This window comes from Planococcus citri, chromosome 2 (genome assembly GCF_950023065.1).
Source record: "Planococcus citri chromosome 2, ihPlaCitr1.1, whole genome shotgun sequence".
Taxonomy (NCBI): Eukaryota; Metazoa; Arthropoda; class Insecta; order Hemiptera; family Pseudococcidae; genus Planococcus; species Planococcus citri.
In genome coordinates, this window is record NC_088678.1 from 8,766,006 (window position 1) to 8,784,822 (window position 18,817).

The following is an 18,817-nucleotide window of genomic DNA, read 5'->3' on the forward strand; positions in this document are numbered from 1 at the left end:
GTCGTTTCTGAACCGCTTTCTGTTTCACCCCTCGACTTCCTTCACCCCCGAATTCCTCCAGATTCCACTCTATTCATCCCTGCGTTGTCCGCGGTTCGAACATATGCTCTCGCGACTATGCTAGTTTTACAGTTGTGAGTTAGTAGTTCGTCTTCGTTAGCAAACACTTGAAACACTATACTTCGCTTATGTTCGATATGGTTTTTCAATAAACGTTATTAAAATTATCGTCTCATTTTCGCGATTTATCTTTCGTAATCTAATCCACCTAATCATAATTATTACAAAAGTAATTAGGCATTGGTAGCCCCAGAAATTTCATTGCTAGTGCTAGAGTAGGTAAGTTGTACACAGACTTGTATATTATTTACTGAATTATTCAGTTCTATTATACCGCAGAGTTTTTACTTCAAATGTTCAAAAATAGATTTAAAAATTTGAAGATAGGGCGTTTATCTCTCCCACAAATTCTGATTAGTTCAACGTACAGCTGCTACGTCATGTCATGTGTACCTAATTATAGACTACGTCAAAAAATTTGTATCGGTGTTTTGATGATTTTCTCAGCCACAATAAGTGTTTATATTTACTGAGTTGAAAGTGTAAAAACATTTATATAATTAATTACATTTACCAATTGAAAGTTTTATTTATGTTCAAAGTTCAATCATGATTTTTTTTTTCTAGCTGGTATCGCGTCCTAGTTCCTGTTGAAGTGATTTATCACATGTGCACTGAGTCATATTGAGGTATATGTACGAGTATTACTTCAGTGGATAGCAGAGCTGGTACATACATATATGTACGTTAAACATGTGTTTTCCAACTTTTAAACAATCGTTCTGTTTCTGTTCGTTGAGAACTGGAGTCCACCTCATTTGCGGCATTAGCTTAGTAAGTGGTTACTAATAATTTCTGTAATGTTTAAAAATATGTAGGCCTAATTTATCGAGTTGAATAAATTATTGAAATCGTCATTGCAGTTATGGAACATAGGCTGGTTCTTTTTTGATAAAAACGAAAGTCCACCTTCCGTCCTAGAAATTTGTGAGTACAATTCATTTTTTTACCTATCTTAAATTCAACGACTAAAAATAAGTATCTACTTGGTTATACTTTTGGTTGTAATGATGTGTATTTTTTCAGTGGACAGTCAAAATTTCTTCCAACTGCATGATGGGCATCACTTCGCCGAGTACAGACAGTATTATTACATCATTCAGATAGTAGTGTTGATCTTAGCTCAGATTGGAATATTTACAGTACGTATGGAAATCATAACAAAATCTCAACGGAACCAATTAGTAGAGTATAGTTTTAAACCTAAGGTAAAGTACCAGTTATGGATAGTAAAAAATGCATGTTTTGAAATTTTTTTTTAGAAGGTAATTTTCAATAATTGAAAAAAACAAGGGCCATTCCATACCTAATTGGCAGATTTTTACGCGAGGTGTCTTCGACTTTTTTAAAAATCAGATCATTTTTACAGGTCATTAAACGATGACAAATGACCCAAACCGGACATTTTTTCGATTTTTTTTTTGGCGGAGCTGTGGGGTCTCAAAATTCTACAAAATGGTCAAAATGGATTGCAAATTGCTCCGGTTGTACGTGGTGTAGAATTTTGAACTTTTTTTTTTTCAAATTTTAGTATTATGAGAGGGTAATCGACGTTCATTTAGCGCCAAACTGAAACAGTACGTGGTTACGAGGATGTTTTCTTTATCACCCATATCTTGTTCATATAGAACAGGATATGGGTGATAAAGAAAACTTAGTAGCGGTCAACTGCCTTAAAGGACACTCAATTAGCTGGGCAAGGGAATAATTTACCTACACATGGGTATTTTTTTACTCGTTCAATACCGCGAAGGCGCGAATAAAATGAATAACGAAAAGCATTCCATCGAATAGTGGTCCTTTCAGACTGTAGCAAAAGTGACACTTTTAAACCTATAAGATTTACCAGCTTTTTTTTTTTTTACTGAGAATTGACGGTATAAACGCCCCCACCACCACGGATTGACTTCAAGCACATGCCATTCGTTTGTACTACGTTTGTGCTGGTTTGTGCTAAAAAGTTTTTCGTTTGTGCTGCCACCCTTCCCGAGGTATTTGAAGAGACGTTGGGGGGCGTAGACACGAGAGCCCCCCCACTTTTAGCTAGGAGGTCCAAACAGGTCTCAATCGTTTGTGCTGAAATGATTTTCGTTTGTGCTGCCTCTTCCTGAGGTATTGGTCACAACTGGGGAGGGGGGGGGGGGTAAATAAGGGAGCTCCCCACTTTTAGCTAAGGGGTCCAAAATGGTGTCGATCGCTTGTGCTACCTTTGTGCTGGTTTGTGCTGAAAATATTTTCGTTTGTGCTGCTCCCTTTCCTGTGGTATGGAGGGCTTATTTGTGGGGGGGGGGGGGGTAGAAATGAATTTTAAAAAAGGGGGTAGACGAAAGTTTGAAAACAGAAAAATGGATGTATCTATGTGCTTGGTTTGTGCTGCCACCCGTTACCCTCTACCCCCCCCTCTGAAATATAACATTCCACCATTTATCGAGATTTTAAAAAATTCGAAATTTGATCCACGCCTCCCAGAAGGCTGAAATTTTGCCCAGCTGTTCTTGAGGATCTGAGCAGACGACTCGATTTTTTTCCACCTCAAAAATCGAATTTAGCACCCCCTCCAAATGAACCCCCAATTGTTTCGGCCCTCACTAATGCCTCCCCTCCAGGTCCATATTAAAGAATCCTTCTATTTAAACCCCGAGGGACACTTCTGCCAATTTTCAGTTTTTTTCAACCATCCAAAATATAGACTGAAATCTCTCCAACTTACAAGGCCGGAACCTCTTGAGGTGCCACTCTCCGATTTGAACGGGACCGCGATTTTTGGAAAGAGCATAGTCTAAAACCCCCCAAAACCAAATTTTCAGCTGCCCAAGTTCATTTTTCGATTTTTGGCGAATTTTTAAAAATTCAAAATTGACTGTTTTTGGCGATTTATGTTTTTTTTTAAAGTACGTAATTGATCAATAAAAATGGTCAAAATAAGTCCCAAAACTAATATTAATCACCCAAATCCAAATTTCACCATTTCCAGACATCCTGGAGCCTCCAGCGCGATTTTTCAATTTCTCCGGAATTTTGAATTTGCTTCCAGAAGGCGTGAATATGAAGTTAGGCAGCTAAAAATCGAGTTGTGTGTTATACTCGAGCTGTTTAACAAGCTTATCCACTTTTGAACCGTTTATGGGAGTGACACCTCAAAAGCGGTTTTTTGAACAGTTTTTTTTTCATAGTAAAAATATTCAGAAAATCAAAAGTTTCCTGTTTACGAGGAAATTTTCGAAATTCACGCGAATCGCAGTATTTTGTCCGTAACTAACCCCCCCCCCACGATCCAAATTTCACAATTTCCAGCCATTCCGGAGCCTCCAACGCGATTTTTTCAATTTCTCCAGAATTTTGAATTTGCTCCAGAAGGAGTGAATATGAAGTAAGGCAGCTAAAAATCGAGTTGTATACTACACTCGACCTGTTTAACGAGTTTATCCACATTTGAGCCCATTTTGAGAGTGACACCTCAAGAGTGGTTTTTTGAGGTGTCACTCTTGCTCCAAAACGGCTGGAAATGGTAGAATTTGCACTCCGGGGGTCAGTTCTTGAAGATATACAGTAATCCGTGCAAATTTCAACAATGTCCTCTCAAACGGTCATCTTTTGATTTTTTGGATTTTTCAATTTTGAAAAAAGCTGGTCAAAAAACTACTCTTCAGGTGTCACTCTCAAAATCGGCTCAAAGATAGATAAACTCGTTAAACAGGTCGAGTATAATACACAAATCGATTTTTAGCTGCCCAACTGCATATTCATGCTTTCTGGAACAAATTCAAAATTCTGGAGAAATTGAAAAATCGCGCTGGAGGCTCCAGAATGGCTGGAAATGGTGAAATTTGGATTTGGGTGATTAATATTCGTTTTGTGACTTATTTTAACCATTTTTATTGATCAAGTGCGTATTTAAAAAAAAAAAAAAAAAAAAAAACATAAATGTGATCTGTCACGAGAAAACCAACCTAGTGTCCAAAAAAGTAAATTTTACAGGAAGGGCATTTGAAGTTTTGAGTCTATATGTATCAGGTGATCTAAAATTTGTAGGTCCATGAAACTTGCACCACTTTTGGCCCCCATGAGTGCCAACATTACCCGATATTTTTTTTTCAGAATCATCAGATTGAAGGTCGCCAAGTCCAATAATCGAAATTTCCCAAAATCAATTTTTTCAATTTTTTTGCCAAAAATGTTGCAAAAACTACCCGAGTATGAATTATTAATAAAGAATAAGTTATTATTATTAAATTTATCACGTTTCTTAACAAATTTATTCAAGGTGAAAAGAGTTGATTTTTCCAACTCAAGCCTTACTCAAATTTCAAAATATGGCACAAATCCTCCAAATGTGGGCCGATTGTAGCAAAAATTTGTATTTCGACTCCCCAGAACATTCATTTCAAGAAAATCAAAAAATTTTTTTTTCAATTTTCACTGTAGTTGCTCTATTTTTTTGACCTCAAATTTAGGGTCAAGAGAATCGTTCGCGAACGTTTCAACCCCCACAGTCGTACTCAGCACCCTAAGTACTACTAATATCCACCATAAAAAACATATCGATTTTTTGGACACCAAGTTCGTTTTCTCGTGACAGATCACAAATCACCAAAAACAGTCTATTTTGAATTTTCAAAAATTCGCCAAAAATCGAAAAATAAACTTGGGCAGCTGAAAATTTAGTTTTGGGGGTTTTAGACTATGCTCTTTCCAAAAATTGCGGTCCCGTTCAAATCGGAGTGTGAAACCTCAAGAGGTTCCCTTGTCAGACTTGATTTTTTTGAAAACTTGAAAAAACCTAAATTTGATCTACGCCTCCTAGAGGGCAGAAATTTTGCACAGCTTTTCTTGAGGGTCTAAGCAGACGACTCGATTTTTTTTACCTCAAAAATCAAATTTTACCCCTCCATCGGGGGTACCAAAAATTTGGATCCCCCTCCAGGGTCCGCTCGAGGTTGAAATTGAACGACGCTAAATATGAATGAAAAATCAACACTGGAGAACAATTTTCACCCCCGTGGTACCCATGAGATGGAGTTCTAAGGGTACCACGGAGGTCAGAATTGTCTTTGAGGCTCGCATTTCTTACTCACAAGATCTAAGAAGTCGAAGTCGTACTTACATAAATTACAAATATATCTACCCAATTTCGAAATTTGAAAGCATGTACCTACCAAGTCTTCTACATTTATCTAATCGATCCATACCATCATTGGCCGGATTCGGCCGTTGGTGTTTGGTCAGAAAACTGAATTTTTTACTGTTTTTTCTCATATTTTCTGTGAATACGAAAAATGTCTGTTTCTCGACCCCACCACATGAACTTCAGCAGCTAAAATTTTGGCCGAAGGGTCTTTGCTTGATACCTACCTAATCAACTAATACAACATCCGCCGATTTGGCTTGGAATGACCCTACGTAATCTTTCATAACTGCGGAGGTTTTTGTATAGCATTAAGATGAAATAACCACCTCTACATATTTTTGAGAACATTACGAGTAAATTTCGTCTTGCACTATTTAGAGCAGCCGTTATCCGCAACCGGACCCCCTAACTCGGGTTGTGGATAATTTTGATGTTTGTTTTTTGTTTTTAAATTTGGGCTCTACAAAAAGCTTGAAAAAAACTATCACCATAACTGGTACTTAACCCTACTTTTCTCTGTTTTTCTGTTTAGACCTCGTCTCGCTGTTTATATCCACTGATCATGAGCGAACAGCTTATGATCTTTATATATGTTTTTGCAACAATACATTATGGCTACATGTATTATATGCGTTTTTCGGAAAGTAAAAGCATAGTACTTACAAGCGACATGCTCTACGCAATGCTGTTCCCAATACTATCTGGTAGGTGAATTAGATATTAATTCGTATCATTCTCTATACCAGCTAATCTACTTCCACATTTTTTCTAATCCGTGAATGTGAATATTTTCAGTACTCCATTTCTATTTGTGCTCGATCATCTACAATTTATTCATCGAACTATTAAAAGGAAACGACGGCTCAACAGTTACAACATCCTTACCTGAATCAGCTACCAGCCGGAATGACCACGCGTCATCACATTTGTCTCCTCATCATATACAATTTCCATATGATCCCGCCGCCATAACGCCCACTTTTTGGAAATATCCGCCTAATTTCCTCAAAACTGAACCCAAATCGGTAGATACTGCTGCTCGTGTTCCACTGTCATCAGTGACATCCCAAGTATGAAGTCCTATGGATTATAAATCTACTGCAATTATCACGAATAAGGAGAAATTTCATCATTGTTGTTTTCTTTTTTTGTAAATTGTTTTGTTCATAAGTTTTAGGTACCTGTTAAGTTCCTACATTTGAATACCTATTTATAATTTTTATTGTTAGAGTGAAACAATGAACTGATTCCTATTTGACATTGATTAATAATGTACAAAATCCTCAATATAATTTGCAGTTGGAAGTACAATTTTTCCAAAGTCTGTAAGGTTAGGTACGTGATCGTTTTAAAAAATCAGCAATTTAAATTTTTTAGAAAAACGAAGTGCAAAATCAAAAATGCAGCTGGAGGCTCGAAAACTGCTTGAAACCACTTCAAATTGAATCAACATGCTGGAAATTAGGTACGAATGCAGGGTATCTTGGGAGTGGATGCCAAAACTTCAGATTTATGTTAGATAAATATAACCGGGTAGGAATTAGAAAAAACGTTAGATGGACAAGTTGCCTATCTTTTAAATTTAAGGAGCAACTGAGCATTGGAAGCAGAAATTAAGAAAAACGTATTTTTGACCTTGGGAATTGGTAATATCTACTTTGGAAAATGAACAAATTTAGTGATCATGAATAATTTTTGCCTAGTTTTGAAAATCAGCGTTGCCACTTTCAAAAACCTAAAAAAATCTATTTAAAAACTTATAAATTTGAATACAACCATGATCTCGTCGTGTAAAAATTCTGAAAAAATTCTCAGTTTTAGTCCTTTTTATATTGAATAACATATCAAAAAATTGGACTGGCATTTTTTTTTTCATTTTGAGAAAAAAAATTGTAAGTTTGGCATTATTGCAAAAATACAATCAGAAACCTACAAAAAAAAAATTGCTGCATTTTTGAGATATTTTACCAATGCGTAGACGAACATTTGAAAAGAAATTCCCTCCCACCCAAATTGTCGACTAATTGACGATGAATTTTCATGTTGAAATTTCCGTTGACAAGGCTACAGTCTCTCCAAATGAGAACCGATTTGCTTGAGATTTTGCACAGTAATAGTAAAATAATTATGATGTAGGTAAATGGCTCTTTTCTGTGGTACAACGAAAAAAAATTTTTTCGGGGAAGGGCGGTTCAAAGGGGAAAGAAATTTTCGAATTAAGAAAAAGGAGGCCAAAAATGATTTTTTTTTTTGAAAAATGGCACTATGCAGTATGACACAAAAGTAGTGCTCGGTGGCATTTATTTCTAAGTGGAAAGAGCTAGCGAGATGGATGAAGCGGCGTGGTGTAGAGTAAAGAAAAATAAGGGCTTTCAAAATCGACCTTGAAAATTTCATGCCCATGCACAGGGTGTCCACAAATTGAAAAACCGGTTTGGTCAAAAAATTGAAACCGGTTTTTATTGGGCCAATGTATTCTACACACTAAGGCGACAAAAACATGGCATAAATTTTTTGAAACCGTTTCATTAATTTGCAACCAGTTGACAAAAAACACTCAAAAATTGTAGATAGAGAAAAAAGTTAGAAACAAAAGTTGTAGAGCGTGAACTAATCACATTTTGAAACCGATTCATTGATTCGCATTTAGCAACCAGTTTTTTGACAATCTGTCTATACAATCATCTAAAAATTGGAGATAGAGAAAAAAAAACCCAAAACAAAAGTTATAGAGTGTGAAAAATTGAAACATTTTCGCTGATCAGATTTTGAAACCGGTTTATTAATTTGCAACCAGTTATCAGAAATTACCTAAAAATTGGAGATCTAGAAATAGCTTGAAACAAAGCTTGAAAAATCACACATTTCTGTTCAATCACATTTTGAAACCGGTTCATTGGTTCGCAGTTAGAAACTAGTTTTTGACAATCACCAAAAAATTGAAGTGTAAGAGGGTAAATTGACTTAAGCATGGTCAGTAGATGTACTTATCGATTGTGATTGCTATGTGTTGTTTCCTAGAAATATCCCTTAGAGTATTTCTACTAAATACTCACCGGAATACCTCACATGCTCGGCTAGGGCGTGGGTAGGAAAAGGTTGCATTTACACTCTTAACAAATGATCATACACACCATAAATAATAACAAGTTATACACAAGAATAATATTTAATGTGTGCAATATTAACAACACGTTACAGGTTTAGTACATTTGTATCTTATATGCAAATATACTCGTTAACATGACACTTTCTTATAATTAAATACACACGTTGGTGTAGGTTTGGATAAGTGATCTCCTCTGGCAAGGAGATCTAACTTATTCACACTGACATGTGCAAGTACTTACCCAGAATGGCGACGAGTAGATCATCACTCCTTCTCGTCTATTAAATGGTTTCACTAATAACTAACTAAAACTAAAGCACTAAACATAACACTTAACACTCGAGAGTAAAAACTTATAATTAAATGCAAACAGCCGGAGCTGCATTAACCCATTAACCGTGAATAACATACCCGCGTCGACTCGGACAAGTTACTGGCGTTCTGTACTCTCGTCGCTTGGCTCGTATGGCTAGCTGACGAGAATACAACGCAGTGTTGCCTTAGTGCAACGCAGTGTTACCATGTGGGCGAGCCCTATACATACCACGTACGGCATAGTAGTATATCACAGAAGATAGAGAAAAAATCTTCAAACAAAAGTTGTAGAGCGTAAAAAATTGAACTATTTTTGCTGATTGGATTTTGTAAATGGCTAATTAATTTGTAACCAGGTAACTTTTGATGGCTTGCGCTGCGAATTAATGAACTGGTTTTAAAATCTGATCAGCAAAAATGGTTAAATTTTTCACACTCTACAACTTATTTTCAAACTTTTTTAACTATCTTCAATTTTTAGGTAATTTTTGATAACTGGTTGCAAATTAATGAACCGGTTCCAAAATCTGATCAGCAAAAATGTTTCAATTTTTCACGCTCAACAACTTTTGTTCCAAGCTTTTTTCTCTATCTACAATTTTTGGGTATTTTTTGTTAACTGGTTGCAAATGAATGAAACGGTTTTAAAAAAATATCACGTTTTTGTCGCCTTAGTGTGTAGAATACATTGCGCCAATAAAAACCAGTTTGTATTTTTTGACCAAACCGGGTTTTCAATTTGTGGACACCCTGTGCATGGGCATGAAATTTTCAAGGTCGCTTTTGAAAGCCTTTATTTTTCCCTACTGAACGCCGCTCCGCTTCATTCATCTCACTAGCTCTTTCTACGTAGAAATAGAAGCCACCGAGCACTACTTTTGTGTCATACTGTACATATTTCGAAATAACTCGCTAATTTACATCACTGTACAAAATTGGACTTCTATAGGGGTTCAATAGTTTTCTCTTGACACGAGCATTTGTGATATCAAAAATTGCCTAAAAATGCTAATTTCGGATCTTCCTGTCTACATTATTTTTCACCATAGAAAAACTTGTAAAAATATCAAATTAGAGCTCCCGCTGTGGCGAAAAACATATTAAAAATTCAGAATTGTACGTTAATTTTCTATTATTTTGTAATGAGAAACTCTTCGTTCCACTTGAACACATCATTGGGTCAAGTGAAACAAAAATATGGTTCAGAAAAAAATTTTGGAGCCTAAGTTTTTGAACCAAATTTGAAAAATGAGGAGTCATTTTGTAATCAAAGGATAGGACTACACAACAAAATATTTACGGGATCTCAAACTCACTCAAAGTTGAAACAGCCCGAAAAAAGTCATCAGTCAACATTTCGGAAAGGCACTGAAAAGAATTTTTCGATTTTTGGTGAATTTTGAATTTTTGAGAACCATTATTTCAGGTAAATAGAAGCCCACCGAAAAAACCAATATAAATTTATCTATACTCACAAGAAGAGTGTCCTCTACCAAATCAAAAAAAAATAATGTTGTCCCCACCAATTTTGAAAAATGGGGGTTTTGAGGCTCTAGCTCCGTATTGTGCCAAGCAAATAAAAATCCAAAATGTCCATTCGAATGTACGAGGTACTCAGAAAGATTTCTTATTTGTTTGTTTCCCAAAAAAGCCAGCTGTTTTTGGTTTCTACTGCACTTTTTTGTGTTGGGACTGTGGACTAGTGTTCCAGCGAATTAGTCATCTGTCCCATCTGTCCCTTTCTATCCTACGAGTACATCGCACGTTTTCTCTCTTTGTACCCTAAATTCATCGTTCCCGAACCGCTATATTATGTTTTTCCCCCGACTTCCTTCACCCCCGAATACTTCCAGATTCCACCCTATGCATCCTTGTATATTGTCCGAACATATGCTCTCCCGCATAAGCTAGACGCTAGAAGCACAGTAGCAGTTCGTCTTAGTGCGCCTCTACTTGAAGCGTCAACGTTCAACTCTCAACTCGCAACTCTCAACCAAATCAAAATGATTTGTTCTGGTTGAACGTGCGCGTTTTAGTTGACGATTCCAGCAAATGATCCAGCAACTTCTTATCATAGTTGTCAGTTGCGCGTTGAACGTTGATAATACTTCGCTTATGTTCGATATGGTTTAAGAATTACCTTCTTATTAAGAAATTTCAATGCTAGAGTAGGTAAGTAGTACACAGATTTGGATAAGTACTTATTCACTGAATTATTTACTTCTATTTTACCGCAGAGTTTCTACTTCAAATGAGCAGACTTTTTGTAGTGTTTGGGTTGAAAATAGGCTTAATCGATAATTTAGACCCTAAAACAAAAACCAGAGTGGGGTTCTTAAAATTTGAGTTGTTTTTGTGGTCAGGAGAGACTGTCAAAGTTGCGAAAATAGCCGTTTCTGCCCTATTTCACGAGTTTGTAGCGACATCAGTATTGTTTTGTGAAAAAAACCAAGGTCGATTTTGGATTCTGCTCACTTTTTTTAAGTAAACTACTTTCCCAGATTTTTGATTTTTGAAGTTTAAAGCACATACGAAAGATTTTTATTTGTACAAATATTTTGAAACTCGGAGCGCGCGACGCTGGCGTTACTCCACCACGTAACCGTGGCGCGGACCCGTGTTCGGCCGGAGTTCAAATTGAATTTTTCGTAGGTATTTAGAAAAATTAATCTTATGCCCTTGAAACTTCGAAAATCAAAAATCGGGGAAAGTAGTTTACTTGAAAAAGTGCGTAGAATCCGAAAATGATCTTGTTTTTTTTTCGCAAAACAACACCGATGTCGCTACAAACTCGTGAAGTAGGGCAAAAACAGCCATTTTCGTAACTTTGACAATCCTGACAACAAAAACAACTCAAATTTGAAAACCCCACTCTGTTTTTTGTTCTAGGATCTAAAGTATCGATTAAGCCAATTTTCAACTCGAACACAAATATAATGCAGTTGCCTAGTGATTATTTACATATAGCCTACGTCGAACAATTTGTATCGAAATCGATGATTTGATGAATTTCTCTACCACAATTAAGCGTCGATTTACTGAGTTGAAAGAGTAAAAACATTTATATAATCAAGTTTACCAATTGAAAGTGCATAATTGTTTATGTTCAATCATGATCTCTTTTCTAGCTCGTATCGCGTACCTACCAAGTTCCTATTGATGTGACATTAGGTGCACTGAGTCATATTATTTATTTACATACTCGTATTACTTCAGTGGGTATAGCAGGCACATAGACGTTGAACATGGGTATTCCAACATTGAAACAAGCGTTCTGTTCCTATCCGTTGAGATCTGGAGTAAGCTTCATTTGGGGCATTAGCTTAGTAAGTGGTTATGAATAATTTCTCTTGTGTTTAAAAATATGTATCGAGTTGAATAAATTATTGAAATCTTCATTGCAGTTATGGAACATAGGCTGGTACTTTTTTGATGAAAGCAAAAGTCCACCTTTCGTCTTAGAAATTTGTGAGTACAATTCATTTTTTTATTCATCTTAAATTCAACGACTAAAAATACTAAGTTAGCTAGTTTTTTTTTTTTTTGTAAAAAACCTCGGACACACTAAGTAGTTCAGTGGCAAACTGTAAGTAAGCGGCAAATCATGATAAAGCTATGAAATTTGGTATGATGAACAAGTACACCAAAAGGAAATTTTTGAGTCTGGGAGCCAATCGCCAAGTCCCATAGGAAGGGAAGGAGGGTGATTGGGGGGGGGGTTCAACCCCCATTTTTCAAAATGGGGCTATCGGCGCGATATTGGTATCAATTCCATATGATTGAACCCCGCTGAGTTCGAAAATACCATTACTTTCAAAATCTGAGGAAGAGGCATGCCTCAAATTTGAGATTTTCTGAGTAAAGTTTTTGCATTTTTCTCAAAAATACCCCAAAATTACAGTTTTTCAACCCTAGACGACACGCTGACCTTCCATCGGCATTTTTATGGTCATTTTCGGATTCTACAGGTCAATTACAATGCGAATCGACCATCAATACTTTCGCATACCTCTACCGCGGGTGCACAGAGGGGTCAAAAGGGGTTAAAAATTGGCAGTTTTTCGGAATTTTCTTACAAAAATCACGGTTTTTGAACTGTGCACCGGATACAATTGGCGGAAGAAGGTTCTAATGGTGATTTTCGAATTCTACAGATCAAATACTATCGAATAAGGCTCAGAGGCACTTTTTACACCCCTCCTGGAAGATAGTAGAGGGGGTCAAATTTGACTCTCATTTTGCTTATGTTGAATTAATTTTAGAAATGTAATTAATATAAGTATACATTTGCTTACCATCGTAATAATAATGAGTGTATCGATGTTTTTCGTGCCGCCGAACCCAAATTTTCAATTATTTTTTCGATTCCAGCCACGGGTGGGGGGGCACCATATGAGGGGTGGATCCATTTTTCACGAAAAATCGACATGTATATCAAAATGTAGGTTTTTGAGGGCGCTGATTTCAAAAATGCTATCGATTTTTCATTTTGGTGCAACCCAAGGGGATGATACTGCGTTCAAGGGGTGGGGATGACATTTTTCACAAAAAATCGACTTGTAAGTATATCAAAATTTAAGTTTTGAAGGACGCTGATTTCAAAAATGCTATCGATTTTTCATTTGGGTCCAAACCAAGGGTATGATACTGCATTCAAGGGGTGGGGAATGAAATTTTTCACAAAAAATCGACTTGTATATCAAAATGTAGGTTTTCGAAGACGCTGATTTCAAAAATGATATTGATTTTTTATTGGTTCCGAGCCAAGGAAGATTCTAAACAACCACCTTCAAAAACTTTAAAGATCTACCCTGTCTTACATTTTTTTATGATTAGTCGGCACCTTACAAAGAAATATAAAATTTATTTTTTTCAAGTAACAACAGTTTTACAAAAAATAAAATAAAATTCTCCACACACTCATTTGGTAGCCAGCTAGCAGTGATGGAAATTTCAAGCGGCATCCCCCTAAAAAAATAATAAAGATGGAAAAAGTGTTGAAAAAAATTTTAATTTGTCAAAGACATTACCTTTTTAATTTACAAAAGGGCCATTCCACGTAAATTTTTTTGAAATTTTTCCAGTGGAAAGACCTACCGAAGGGATGACCAATGGCCCAAATCGCAACTCTCTAGCCTTTTTTTAAAGGCTACTGAGGGGTGTCAAAGTTTTCAGTGAACAATATCATCCATTTCAGCAGTGGATTAATCGATAACCGCGTCCCGATAGTTAAAAAATTAAGATTGCGCTATGTCGTAAGGTCGATTGAAAAAAATTGAAAGTTTGCAAAAAAACGCGTTTTTTCGATTTGAATCATGAATAGAAGTTTTGACTGGTGAAGTTGACCCATTTGACCATTATTTTTACGTATCCGTTGAAAAAGTTGAAAAACCCTCTTCACTCCATGAAATAAACTCATCCCAAAAAAATCAAAATTCTGAGTGAATTGAAAAAATAAACGAATTTTAATTTTTTGCTATGAGTGTGATTTTTATCAACGGAATACGTAGAAATAGAGGTCAAATAGGTCAAGTTCACCAGTCAAGACTTTAATTCATGATTCAAATCAAAAAATCACGTTTTTTAAGCAAACTTTCAATTTATTTTAAATCGACCTTACGACATAGTGCAATCTTAATTTTTCAACTATCGGGACTATTTTTTGTAAAACTGTTGTTACTTGAAAAAAATAAATTTTATATTTCTTTATAAGGTGCCGACTACCATAAAAAAATGTTCCTTGGCTCGGAATCAATAAAAAATCAATAGCATTTTTGAAATCAGCGTCTTCGAAAACCTACATTTTGATATACAAGTCGATTTTTTGTGAAAAATTTCATCCCCCACCCCTTGAATGGAGTATCATCCACTTAGTTTTGACCCAAATGAAAAATCGATAGAATTTTTAAAATCAGCATCCTCGAAAACTTACATTTTGATATACAAGTTGATTTTTTGTGAAAAATTTCATCCCACCCCTTGAACGCAGTATCATCCCCTTGGGTTGCACTAAAATGAAAAATCGATAGCATTTTTGAAATCAGCGCCCGCAAAAACCTACATTTTGATATACATGTCGATTTTTCGTGAAAAATGGACCCACCCCTCATATGCCCCCCCCCAGTGGCTGGAATCGAAAAAATAATTAAAAATTTGGTTTCGGTGGCACGAAAAACATCGATGCAAACATTATCATCACGATGGTAAGCAAATGTATACTTATATTAATTATATACATTTCTAAAATTAATTCAACATATTAAGCAAGATGAGAGTCAAATTTGACCCCCTCTACTATCTTCCAGGAGGGGTGTAAAAAGTGCCTCTGAGCCTTATTCGATAGTATTTGATCTGTAGAATTCGAAAATCACCATTAGAACCTTCTTCCGCCAATTGTATCCGGTGCACAGTTCAAAAACCGTGATTTTTGTAAGAAAATGTCGAAAAACTGTCAATTTTTAACCCCTTTTGACCCCTCTGTGCACTCGCGGTAGTGGTATGCGAAAGTATTGATGGTCGATTCGCATTGTAATTGACCTGTAGAACCCGAAAATGACCATAAAAATGTCGATGGAAGGTCAGCGTATCGTCTAGGGTTGAAAAACTGTAATTTTGGGGTATTTTTGAGAAAAATGCAAAAACTTCACTCAGAAAATCTCAAATTTGAAGCATGTCTCTTCCTCAGATTTTGACAGTAATGGTATTTTCGAACTCAGCGAGGTTCAATCATATGGAATTGATACCAATATCGCGCCGATAGCCCCATTTTGAAAAATGGGGATCGAACCCACCCCCCCCAAATCACCCTCCTTCCCTTCCTATGGGACTTGGCGATTGGCTCCCAGGCTCAAAAATTTCCTTCTGGTGTCCTTGTTCATCATACCAAATTTCATAGCTTTATCATGATTTGCCGTTTATTGCTTAAAAAATATTAAAGAAAAAAAAATCTTAATCTTAAGGTTACTAATATTGACTATTATTCACTATTCTAAGTTTAAGCTATACCTTCACCCTAAGATTAAGACGAGGGACGGGAAGGGGAATTGAGGGGCGGGTGAGACAGATTGTCCACCCTGACCCAACCCTCTAGGCGGTTGCCTAAGGCTTGATTCCTGCCATGTTCCAGGAGTCGTTATTCACGCGTACCTGTCTAACGGCAAACCGGGCCCCCAACCCATCTCGGGGTGACGTGCGAAGGGGGAGAAATTTCGCCTACGGGTGGGCCCAACAAGTTGGGGCCCCTAGCTAAAAGGCCACGAGATACATTGGGATATTTGTGGGGTGGTCAGTGCACTTGCTACTGGCTTCTCACTGACCGCCCACAGGGAAAGATTGCTATTGTATTTTCTATACTAAAGTAATGCTATTATATACAATTTTAATCATCTTGATCCAGGTTGTCTTCAAAAACTTGACTTCTGGGTTATAGTTTTGATTTTTTGGGAAAATAAAAATAAAAAGTAAAAATATGTATACAAAATAATGAGAAAATTATTTACATCTAAATTTTTACGGGCCATACCTATAGACAAACTAGATTACACCTGAAACCCTATTTACAAACATTTGGACATATACAAGAGGTGGAAGGTGCCTATTTACAATTGTTCGGCACTGACCATCCCTTACAAACTAAAAAATAATAAAAGTATCTATTACATCTTAAAAATACAGTCTTGATCGGGGTTTTTGTCCTTTTCTGGTAGTGGCTTAATATCTTCTCGGAAGGCTACAGACTGTAGGTACCTAATGTGTGTATTTTTTCAGTGGACAGTCAAAATTTCATCCAACTTCCTGATGGGCATCACTTCGTCGAGTACAGACGGTGTTATTACATCATTCAGATAGTAGTGTTGATCATTGCTCTGGTTGGAGAATGTACAGGACATGTGAATTACACATCAGAAGAAACCGAACAGAGCCAATCAGGGTCTAGTTCCACCAAGAACCAATGCTACTGTGTTTGTGAAGCTAAGGTAAAGTACGAGTTTGTTGTGAATAGTAGACCGCATGTTTTTAGATTTTTTCTAGAAGGTAATTTTTAATTAAAATCGTCGCCAAAGATCAGATTTTTCATTAGGTAAAAAAATGTTGTATTATGTTGTGTAGCATGTTGACTTTACATCAAAATCATAAAATTTTTCAAAAGTTAAAATTTGGGCTCTACAGAAAGCTAGGAAAAAAAACTACATATCACCATAACTGGTACTTTACCTTACTTATCTCTATGTTTGTCTGTTTAGAGCGCACCTGGCTGCTTATTTCCATGGATGGTGATCGAACAGCTTATGATCTATATATACGCTTTTGCAACAGTACGTTATGGCTATATGTATTATATGCGTTATTCGGAAGGTAAAAGCATATTTACAACTGACATGCTCCACGAAATACTGTTCCCAATATTATTTGGTAGGTGAATTAGATGTTAATAATTCGTATCATTCTCTATCAGCTGATTTGCTTCGACATTTTTTCTCATCCGCGAATGTGAATCTTTTCAGCACTCCATTTCTATCTGTGCTGGATTATATACAGTTACTATATCGAACTAAAAAGAAAAGCCGGCAGAAGAGTTACATTGGCACCATCACCAACCGTACCTGAATCAGCTCCCAGCCGGAATGACCACACTTCACCAGATTCGTCTCCTTCTACTTAGTATACAATTTCCTTATGAACCCATCAACCTCTTATCCACTTTTTGGAAGTATCCACCCAATTTCCTCAAACCGTGATCCAAATCGATTGATACTGCTTCTTGTGTTCCACTGTCATCTCAGGTCTTATTCTTATGCCTTATAGTATACTGCAATTATCATAAATGCGGAAGGGAATTTTCTTTATTGATGTTTTTTTTTGAAAATTTTTAAGTTAACCTACAATATTAAGTTCCTATATTTGAATATTTTTATAATTTTTGTATTGTTAGATGAGTGAGGCAATGAACTGATACCTATGCTTACGAGTATTTGATATTGATTAATTATGTACAAAATCCCCAATATATTTGTAATTTGCAATTGGCTGTGCAATTTTTCTAAAGTTTATAAGTTACTTGATCGTTTTAAAAAACAGCGATTTCATTTTTTAAAAAAAGGAAGTGTAAACCCAAAAATGCAGCTGGAGACTCGAAAATGGCTTGAAACTACCTCAAATCGAATCAACATGCTGAAATATTAGGTACCAATGCAGGGTGTCAGGCAAGTAGATTTCAAAACTTCAGATTTGGATATAACTGCGGGTACGAATTAGAAAAAAACCGTTAGATGGACAAGTTGCCTATCTTTGAAATTTAAGGGGCAACCGAGCTTCAGGAGAAAAATCGAGAAAAACGTATTTTTCACCTTGGAAATGGGTAATACTTTGGAAAATAAACAAATTTTGTCATTATGAATTTTCGCCCTACTTTAATTGTAGTGGTTAGAAATATTTTAAGAGAAAAAAATCGAGATAAGCTTATTTTTGACCATGGGATGCACCTACCATTTTGCAAAATGAACAAAATTTGTCATCATCAATTTTTGCCTAGTTTTAAAATTGAAGGGGCTAGAAATATTTTAAAAGACAGAATCGCAAAAAACGTATTTTTCACCTTGGGAATGGGTAGTAGTTTGGAAAATAAACAAATTTTGTGATTATGAATTTTTGATCAACATTGAAAATGAAAGGATTAGAAATAGGTACCTAGTATAGGTACATATTTGAAAAGAAAATATTTTCTAGTCTTTCAAAAGTTGACGGATTTTGACATAATTCAGCATAAAATTCAATTTCGAGTTGAAAATTACTCAGAAAAATTCTGGCTCCGAAGGTACCCCTGGAGGGGAAATTTGGTCCCTCAAAATAGTGGCATTTTTGAAAAAAAAATCGTGGTTTTTCGCTCCTGAGGCTACACAACCTGTGTTTTGGGAAAAATGACCAAGTCTTAAATTGAATTATATGTACTTATTTGAAACTCTGACTAGATCGATGCTGAATAATTTCATGGAAAATCGGCGGACTTTTGCACGAGGGGTCTTCGATTTTTTTTCAAAATCAGATCATGTTCAGAGGTCATCAAACACTGACGAATGACGCAAACCGGACATTTTTTCGATCTTGTTTGGCGGAGCTGTGGGGCTTCAAATATCTCCAAAATGGCC

At 36.1% G+C, this 18,817-nt stretch overlaps 2 protein-coding genes across 7 annotated transcripts; both read left to right on the plus strand.

Annotated features, from left to right (window-relative positions):
- Positions 1 to 65: 65 nt before the first annotated feature.
- On the plus strand, positions 66 to 6,553 carry LOC135834507 (uncharacterized). Of its 3 annotated transcripts, none has more exons than XM_065348430.1 (6): positions 66 to 339; positions 688 to 894; positions 984 to 1,047; positions 1,147 to 1,328; positions 5,781 to 5,952; positions 6,044 to 6,553. In XM_065348430.1, exons 2-6 carry the CDS (start codon positions 814 to 816, stop codon positions 6,322 to 6,324), a joined length of 780 nt encoding a protein of 259 aa, XP_065204502.1. In that variant the 5' UTR covers positions 66 to 339; positions 688 to 813; the 3' UTR covers positions 6,325 to 6,553. The 3 variants fall into 3 exon arrangements, with proteins under 3 accessions (XP_065204502.1, XP_065204504.1, XP_065204503.1); XM_065348432.1 differs by having other exon boundaries at positions 69 to 339; positions 1,147 to 1,262; XM_065348431.1 differs by lacking the exon at positions 66 to 339 and adding an exon at positions 359 to 602.
- Positions 6,554 to 10,589: 4,036 nt separating this feature from the next.
- LOC135834509 (uncharacterized) lies at positions 10,590 to 17,689 on the plus strand. 4 transcript variants are annotated; one of them, XM_065348433.1, is made up of 7 exons: positions 10,590 to 10,844; positions 11,562 to 11,723; positions 11,801 to 11,998; positions 12,077 to 12,140; positions 16,440 to 16,648; positions 16,916 to 17,084; positions 17,177 to 17,689. In XM_065348433.1, the coding sequence occupies exons 3-7, from the start codon at positions 11,918 to 11,920 to the stop codon at positions 17,332 to 17,334; spliced, it is 681 nt and encodes a 226-aa protein (XP_065204505.1). In that variant the 5' UTR covers positions 10,590 to 10,844; positions 11,562 to 11,723; positions 11,801 to 11,917; the 3' UTR covers positions 17,335 to 17,689. The 4 variants fall into 4 exon arrangements, with proteins under 4 accessions (XP_065204505.1, XP_065204506.1, XP_065204507.1 ...); XM_065348434.1 differs by having other exon boundaries at positions 11,615 to 11,723; XM_065348435.1 differs by having other exon boundaries at positions 11,623 to 11,723.
- The last annotated feature ends 1,128 nt before the right edge of the window (positions 17,690 to 18,817 follow it).

Excerpts from the sequence above, each read along its gene's own strand:
- LOC135834507 (XM_065348430.1), top strand. The coding sequence starts at position 814 with ATGTGTTTTCCAACTTTTAAACAATCGTTCTGTTTCTGTTCGTTGAGA. Across the intron at positions 1,048-1,146 it reads ACCTTCCGTCCTAGAAATTT|TGGACAGTCAAAATTTCTTC; the intron begins GTGAGTACAATT and ends GTATTTTTTCAG. Across the intron at positions 1,329-5,780 it reads AGTATAGTTTTAAACCTAAG|ACCTCGTCTCGCTGTTTATA; the intron begins GTAAAGTACCAG and ends TTTTCTGTTTAG.
- LOC135834509 (XM_065348433.1), top strand. The coding sequence starts at position 11,918 with ATGGGTATTCCAACATTGAAACAAGCGTTCTGTTCCTATCCGTTGAGA. Across the intron at positions 16,649-16,915 it reads ACTGTGTTTGTGAAGCTAAG|AGCGCACCTGGCTGCTTATT; the intron begins GTAAAGTACGAG and ends TTGTCTGTTTAG. Across the intron at positions 17,085-17,176 it reads ACTGTTCCCAATATTATTTG|CACTCCATTTCTATCTGTGC; the intron begins GTAGGTGAATTA and ends GAATCTTTTCAG.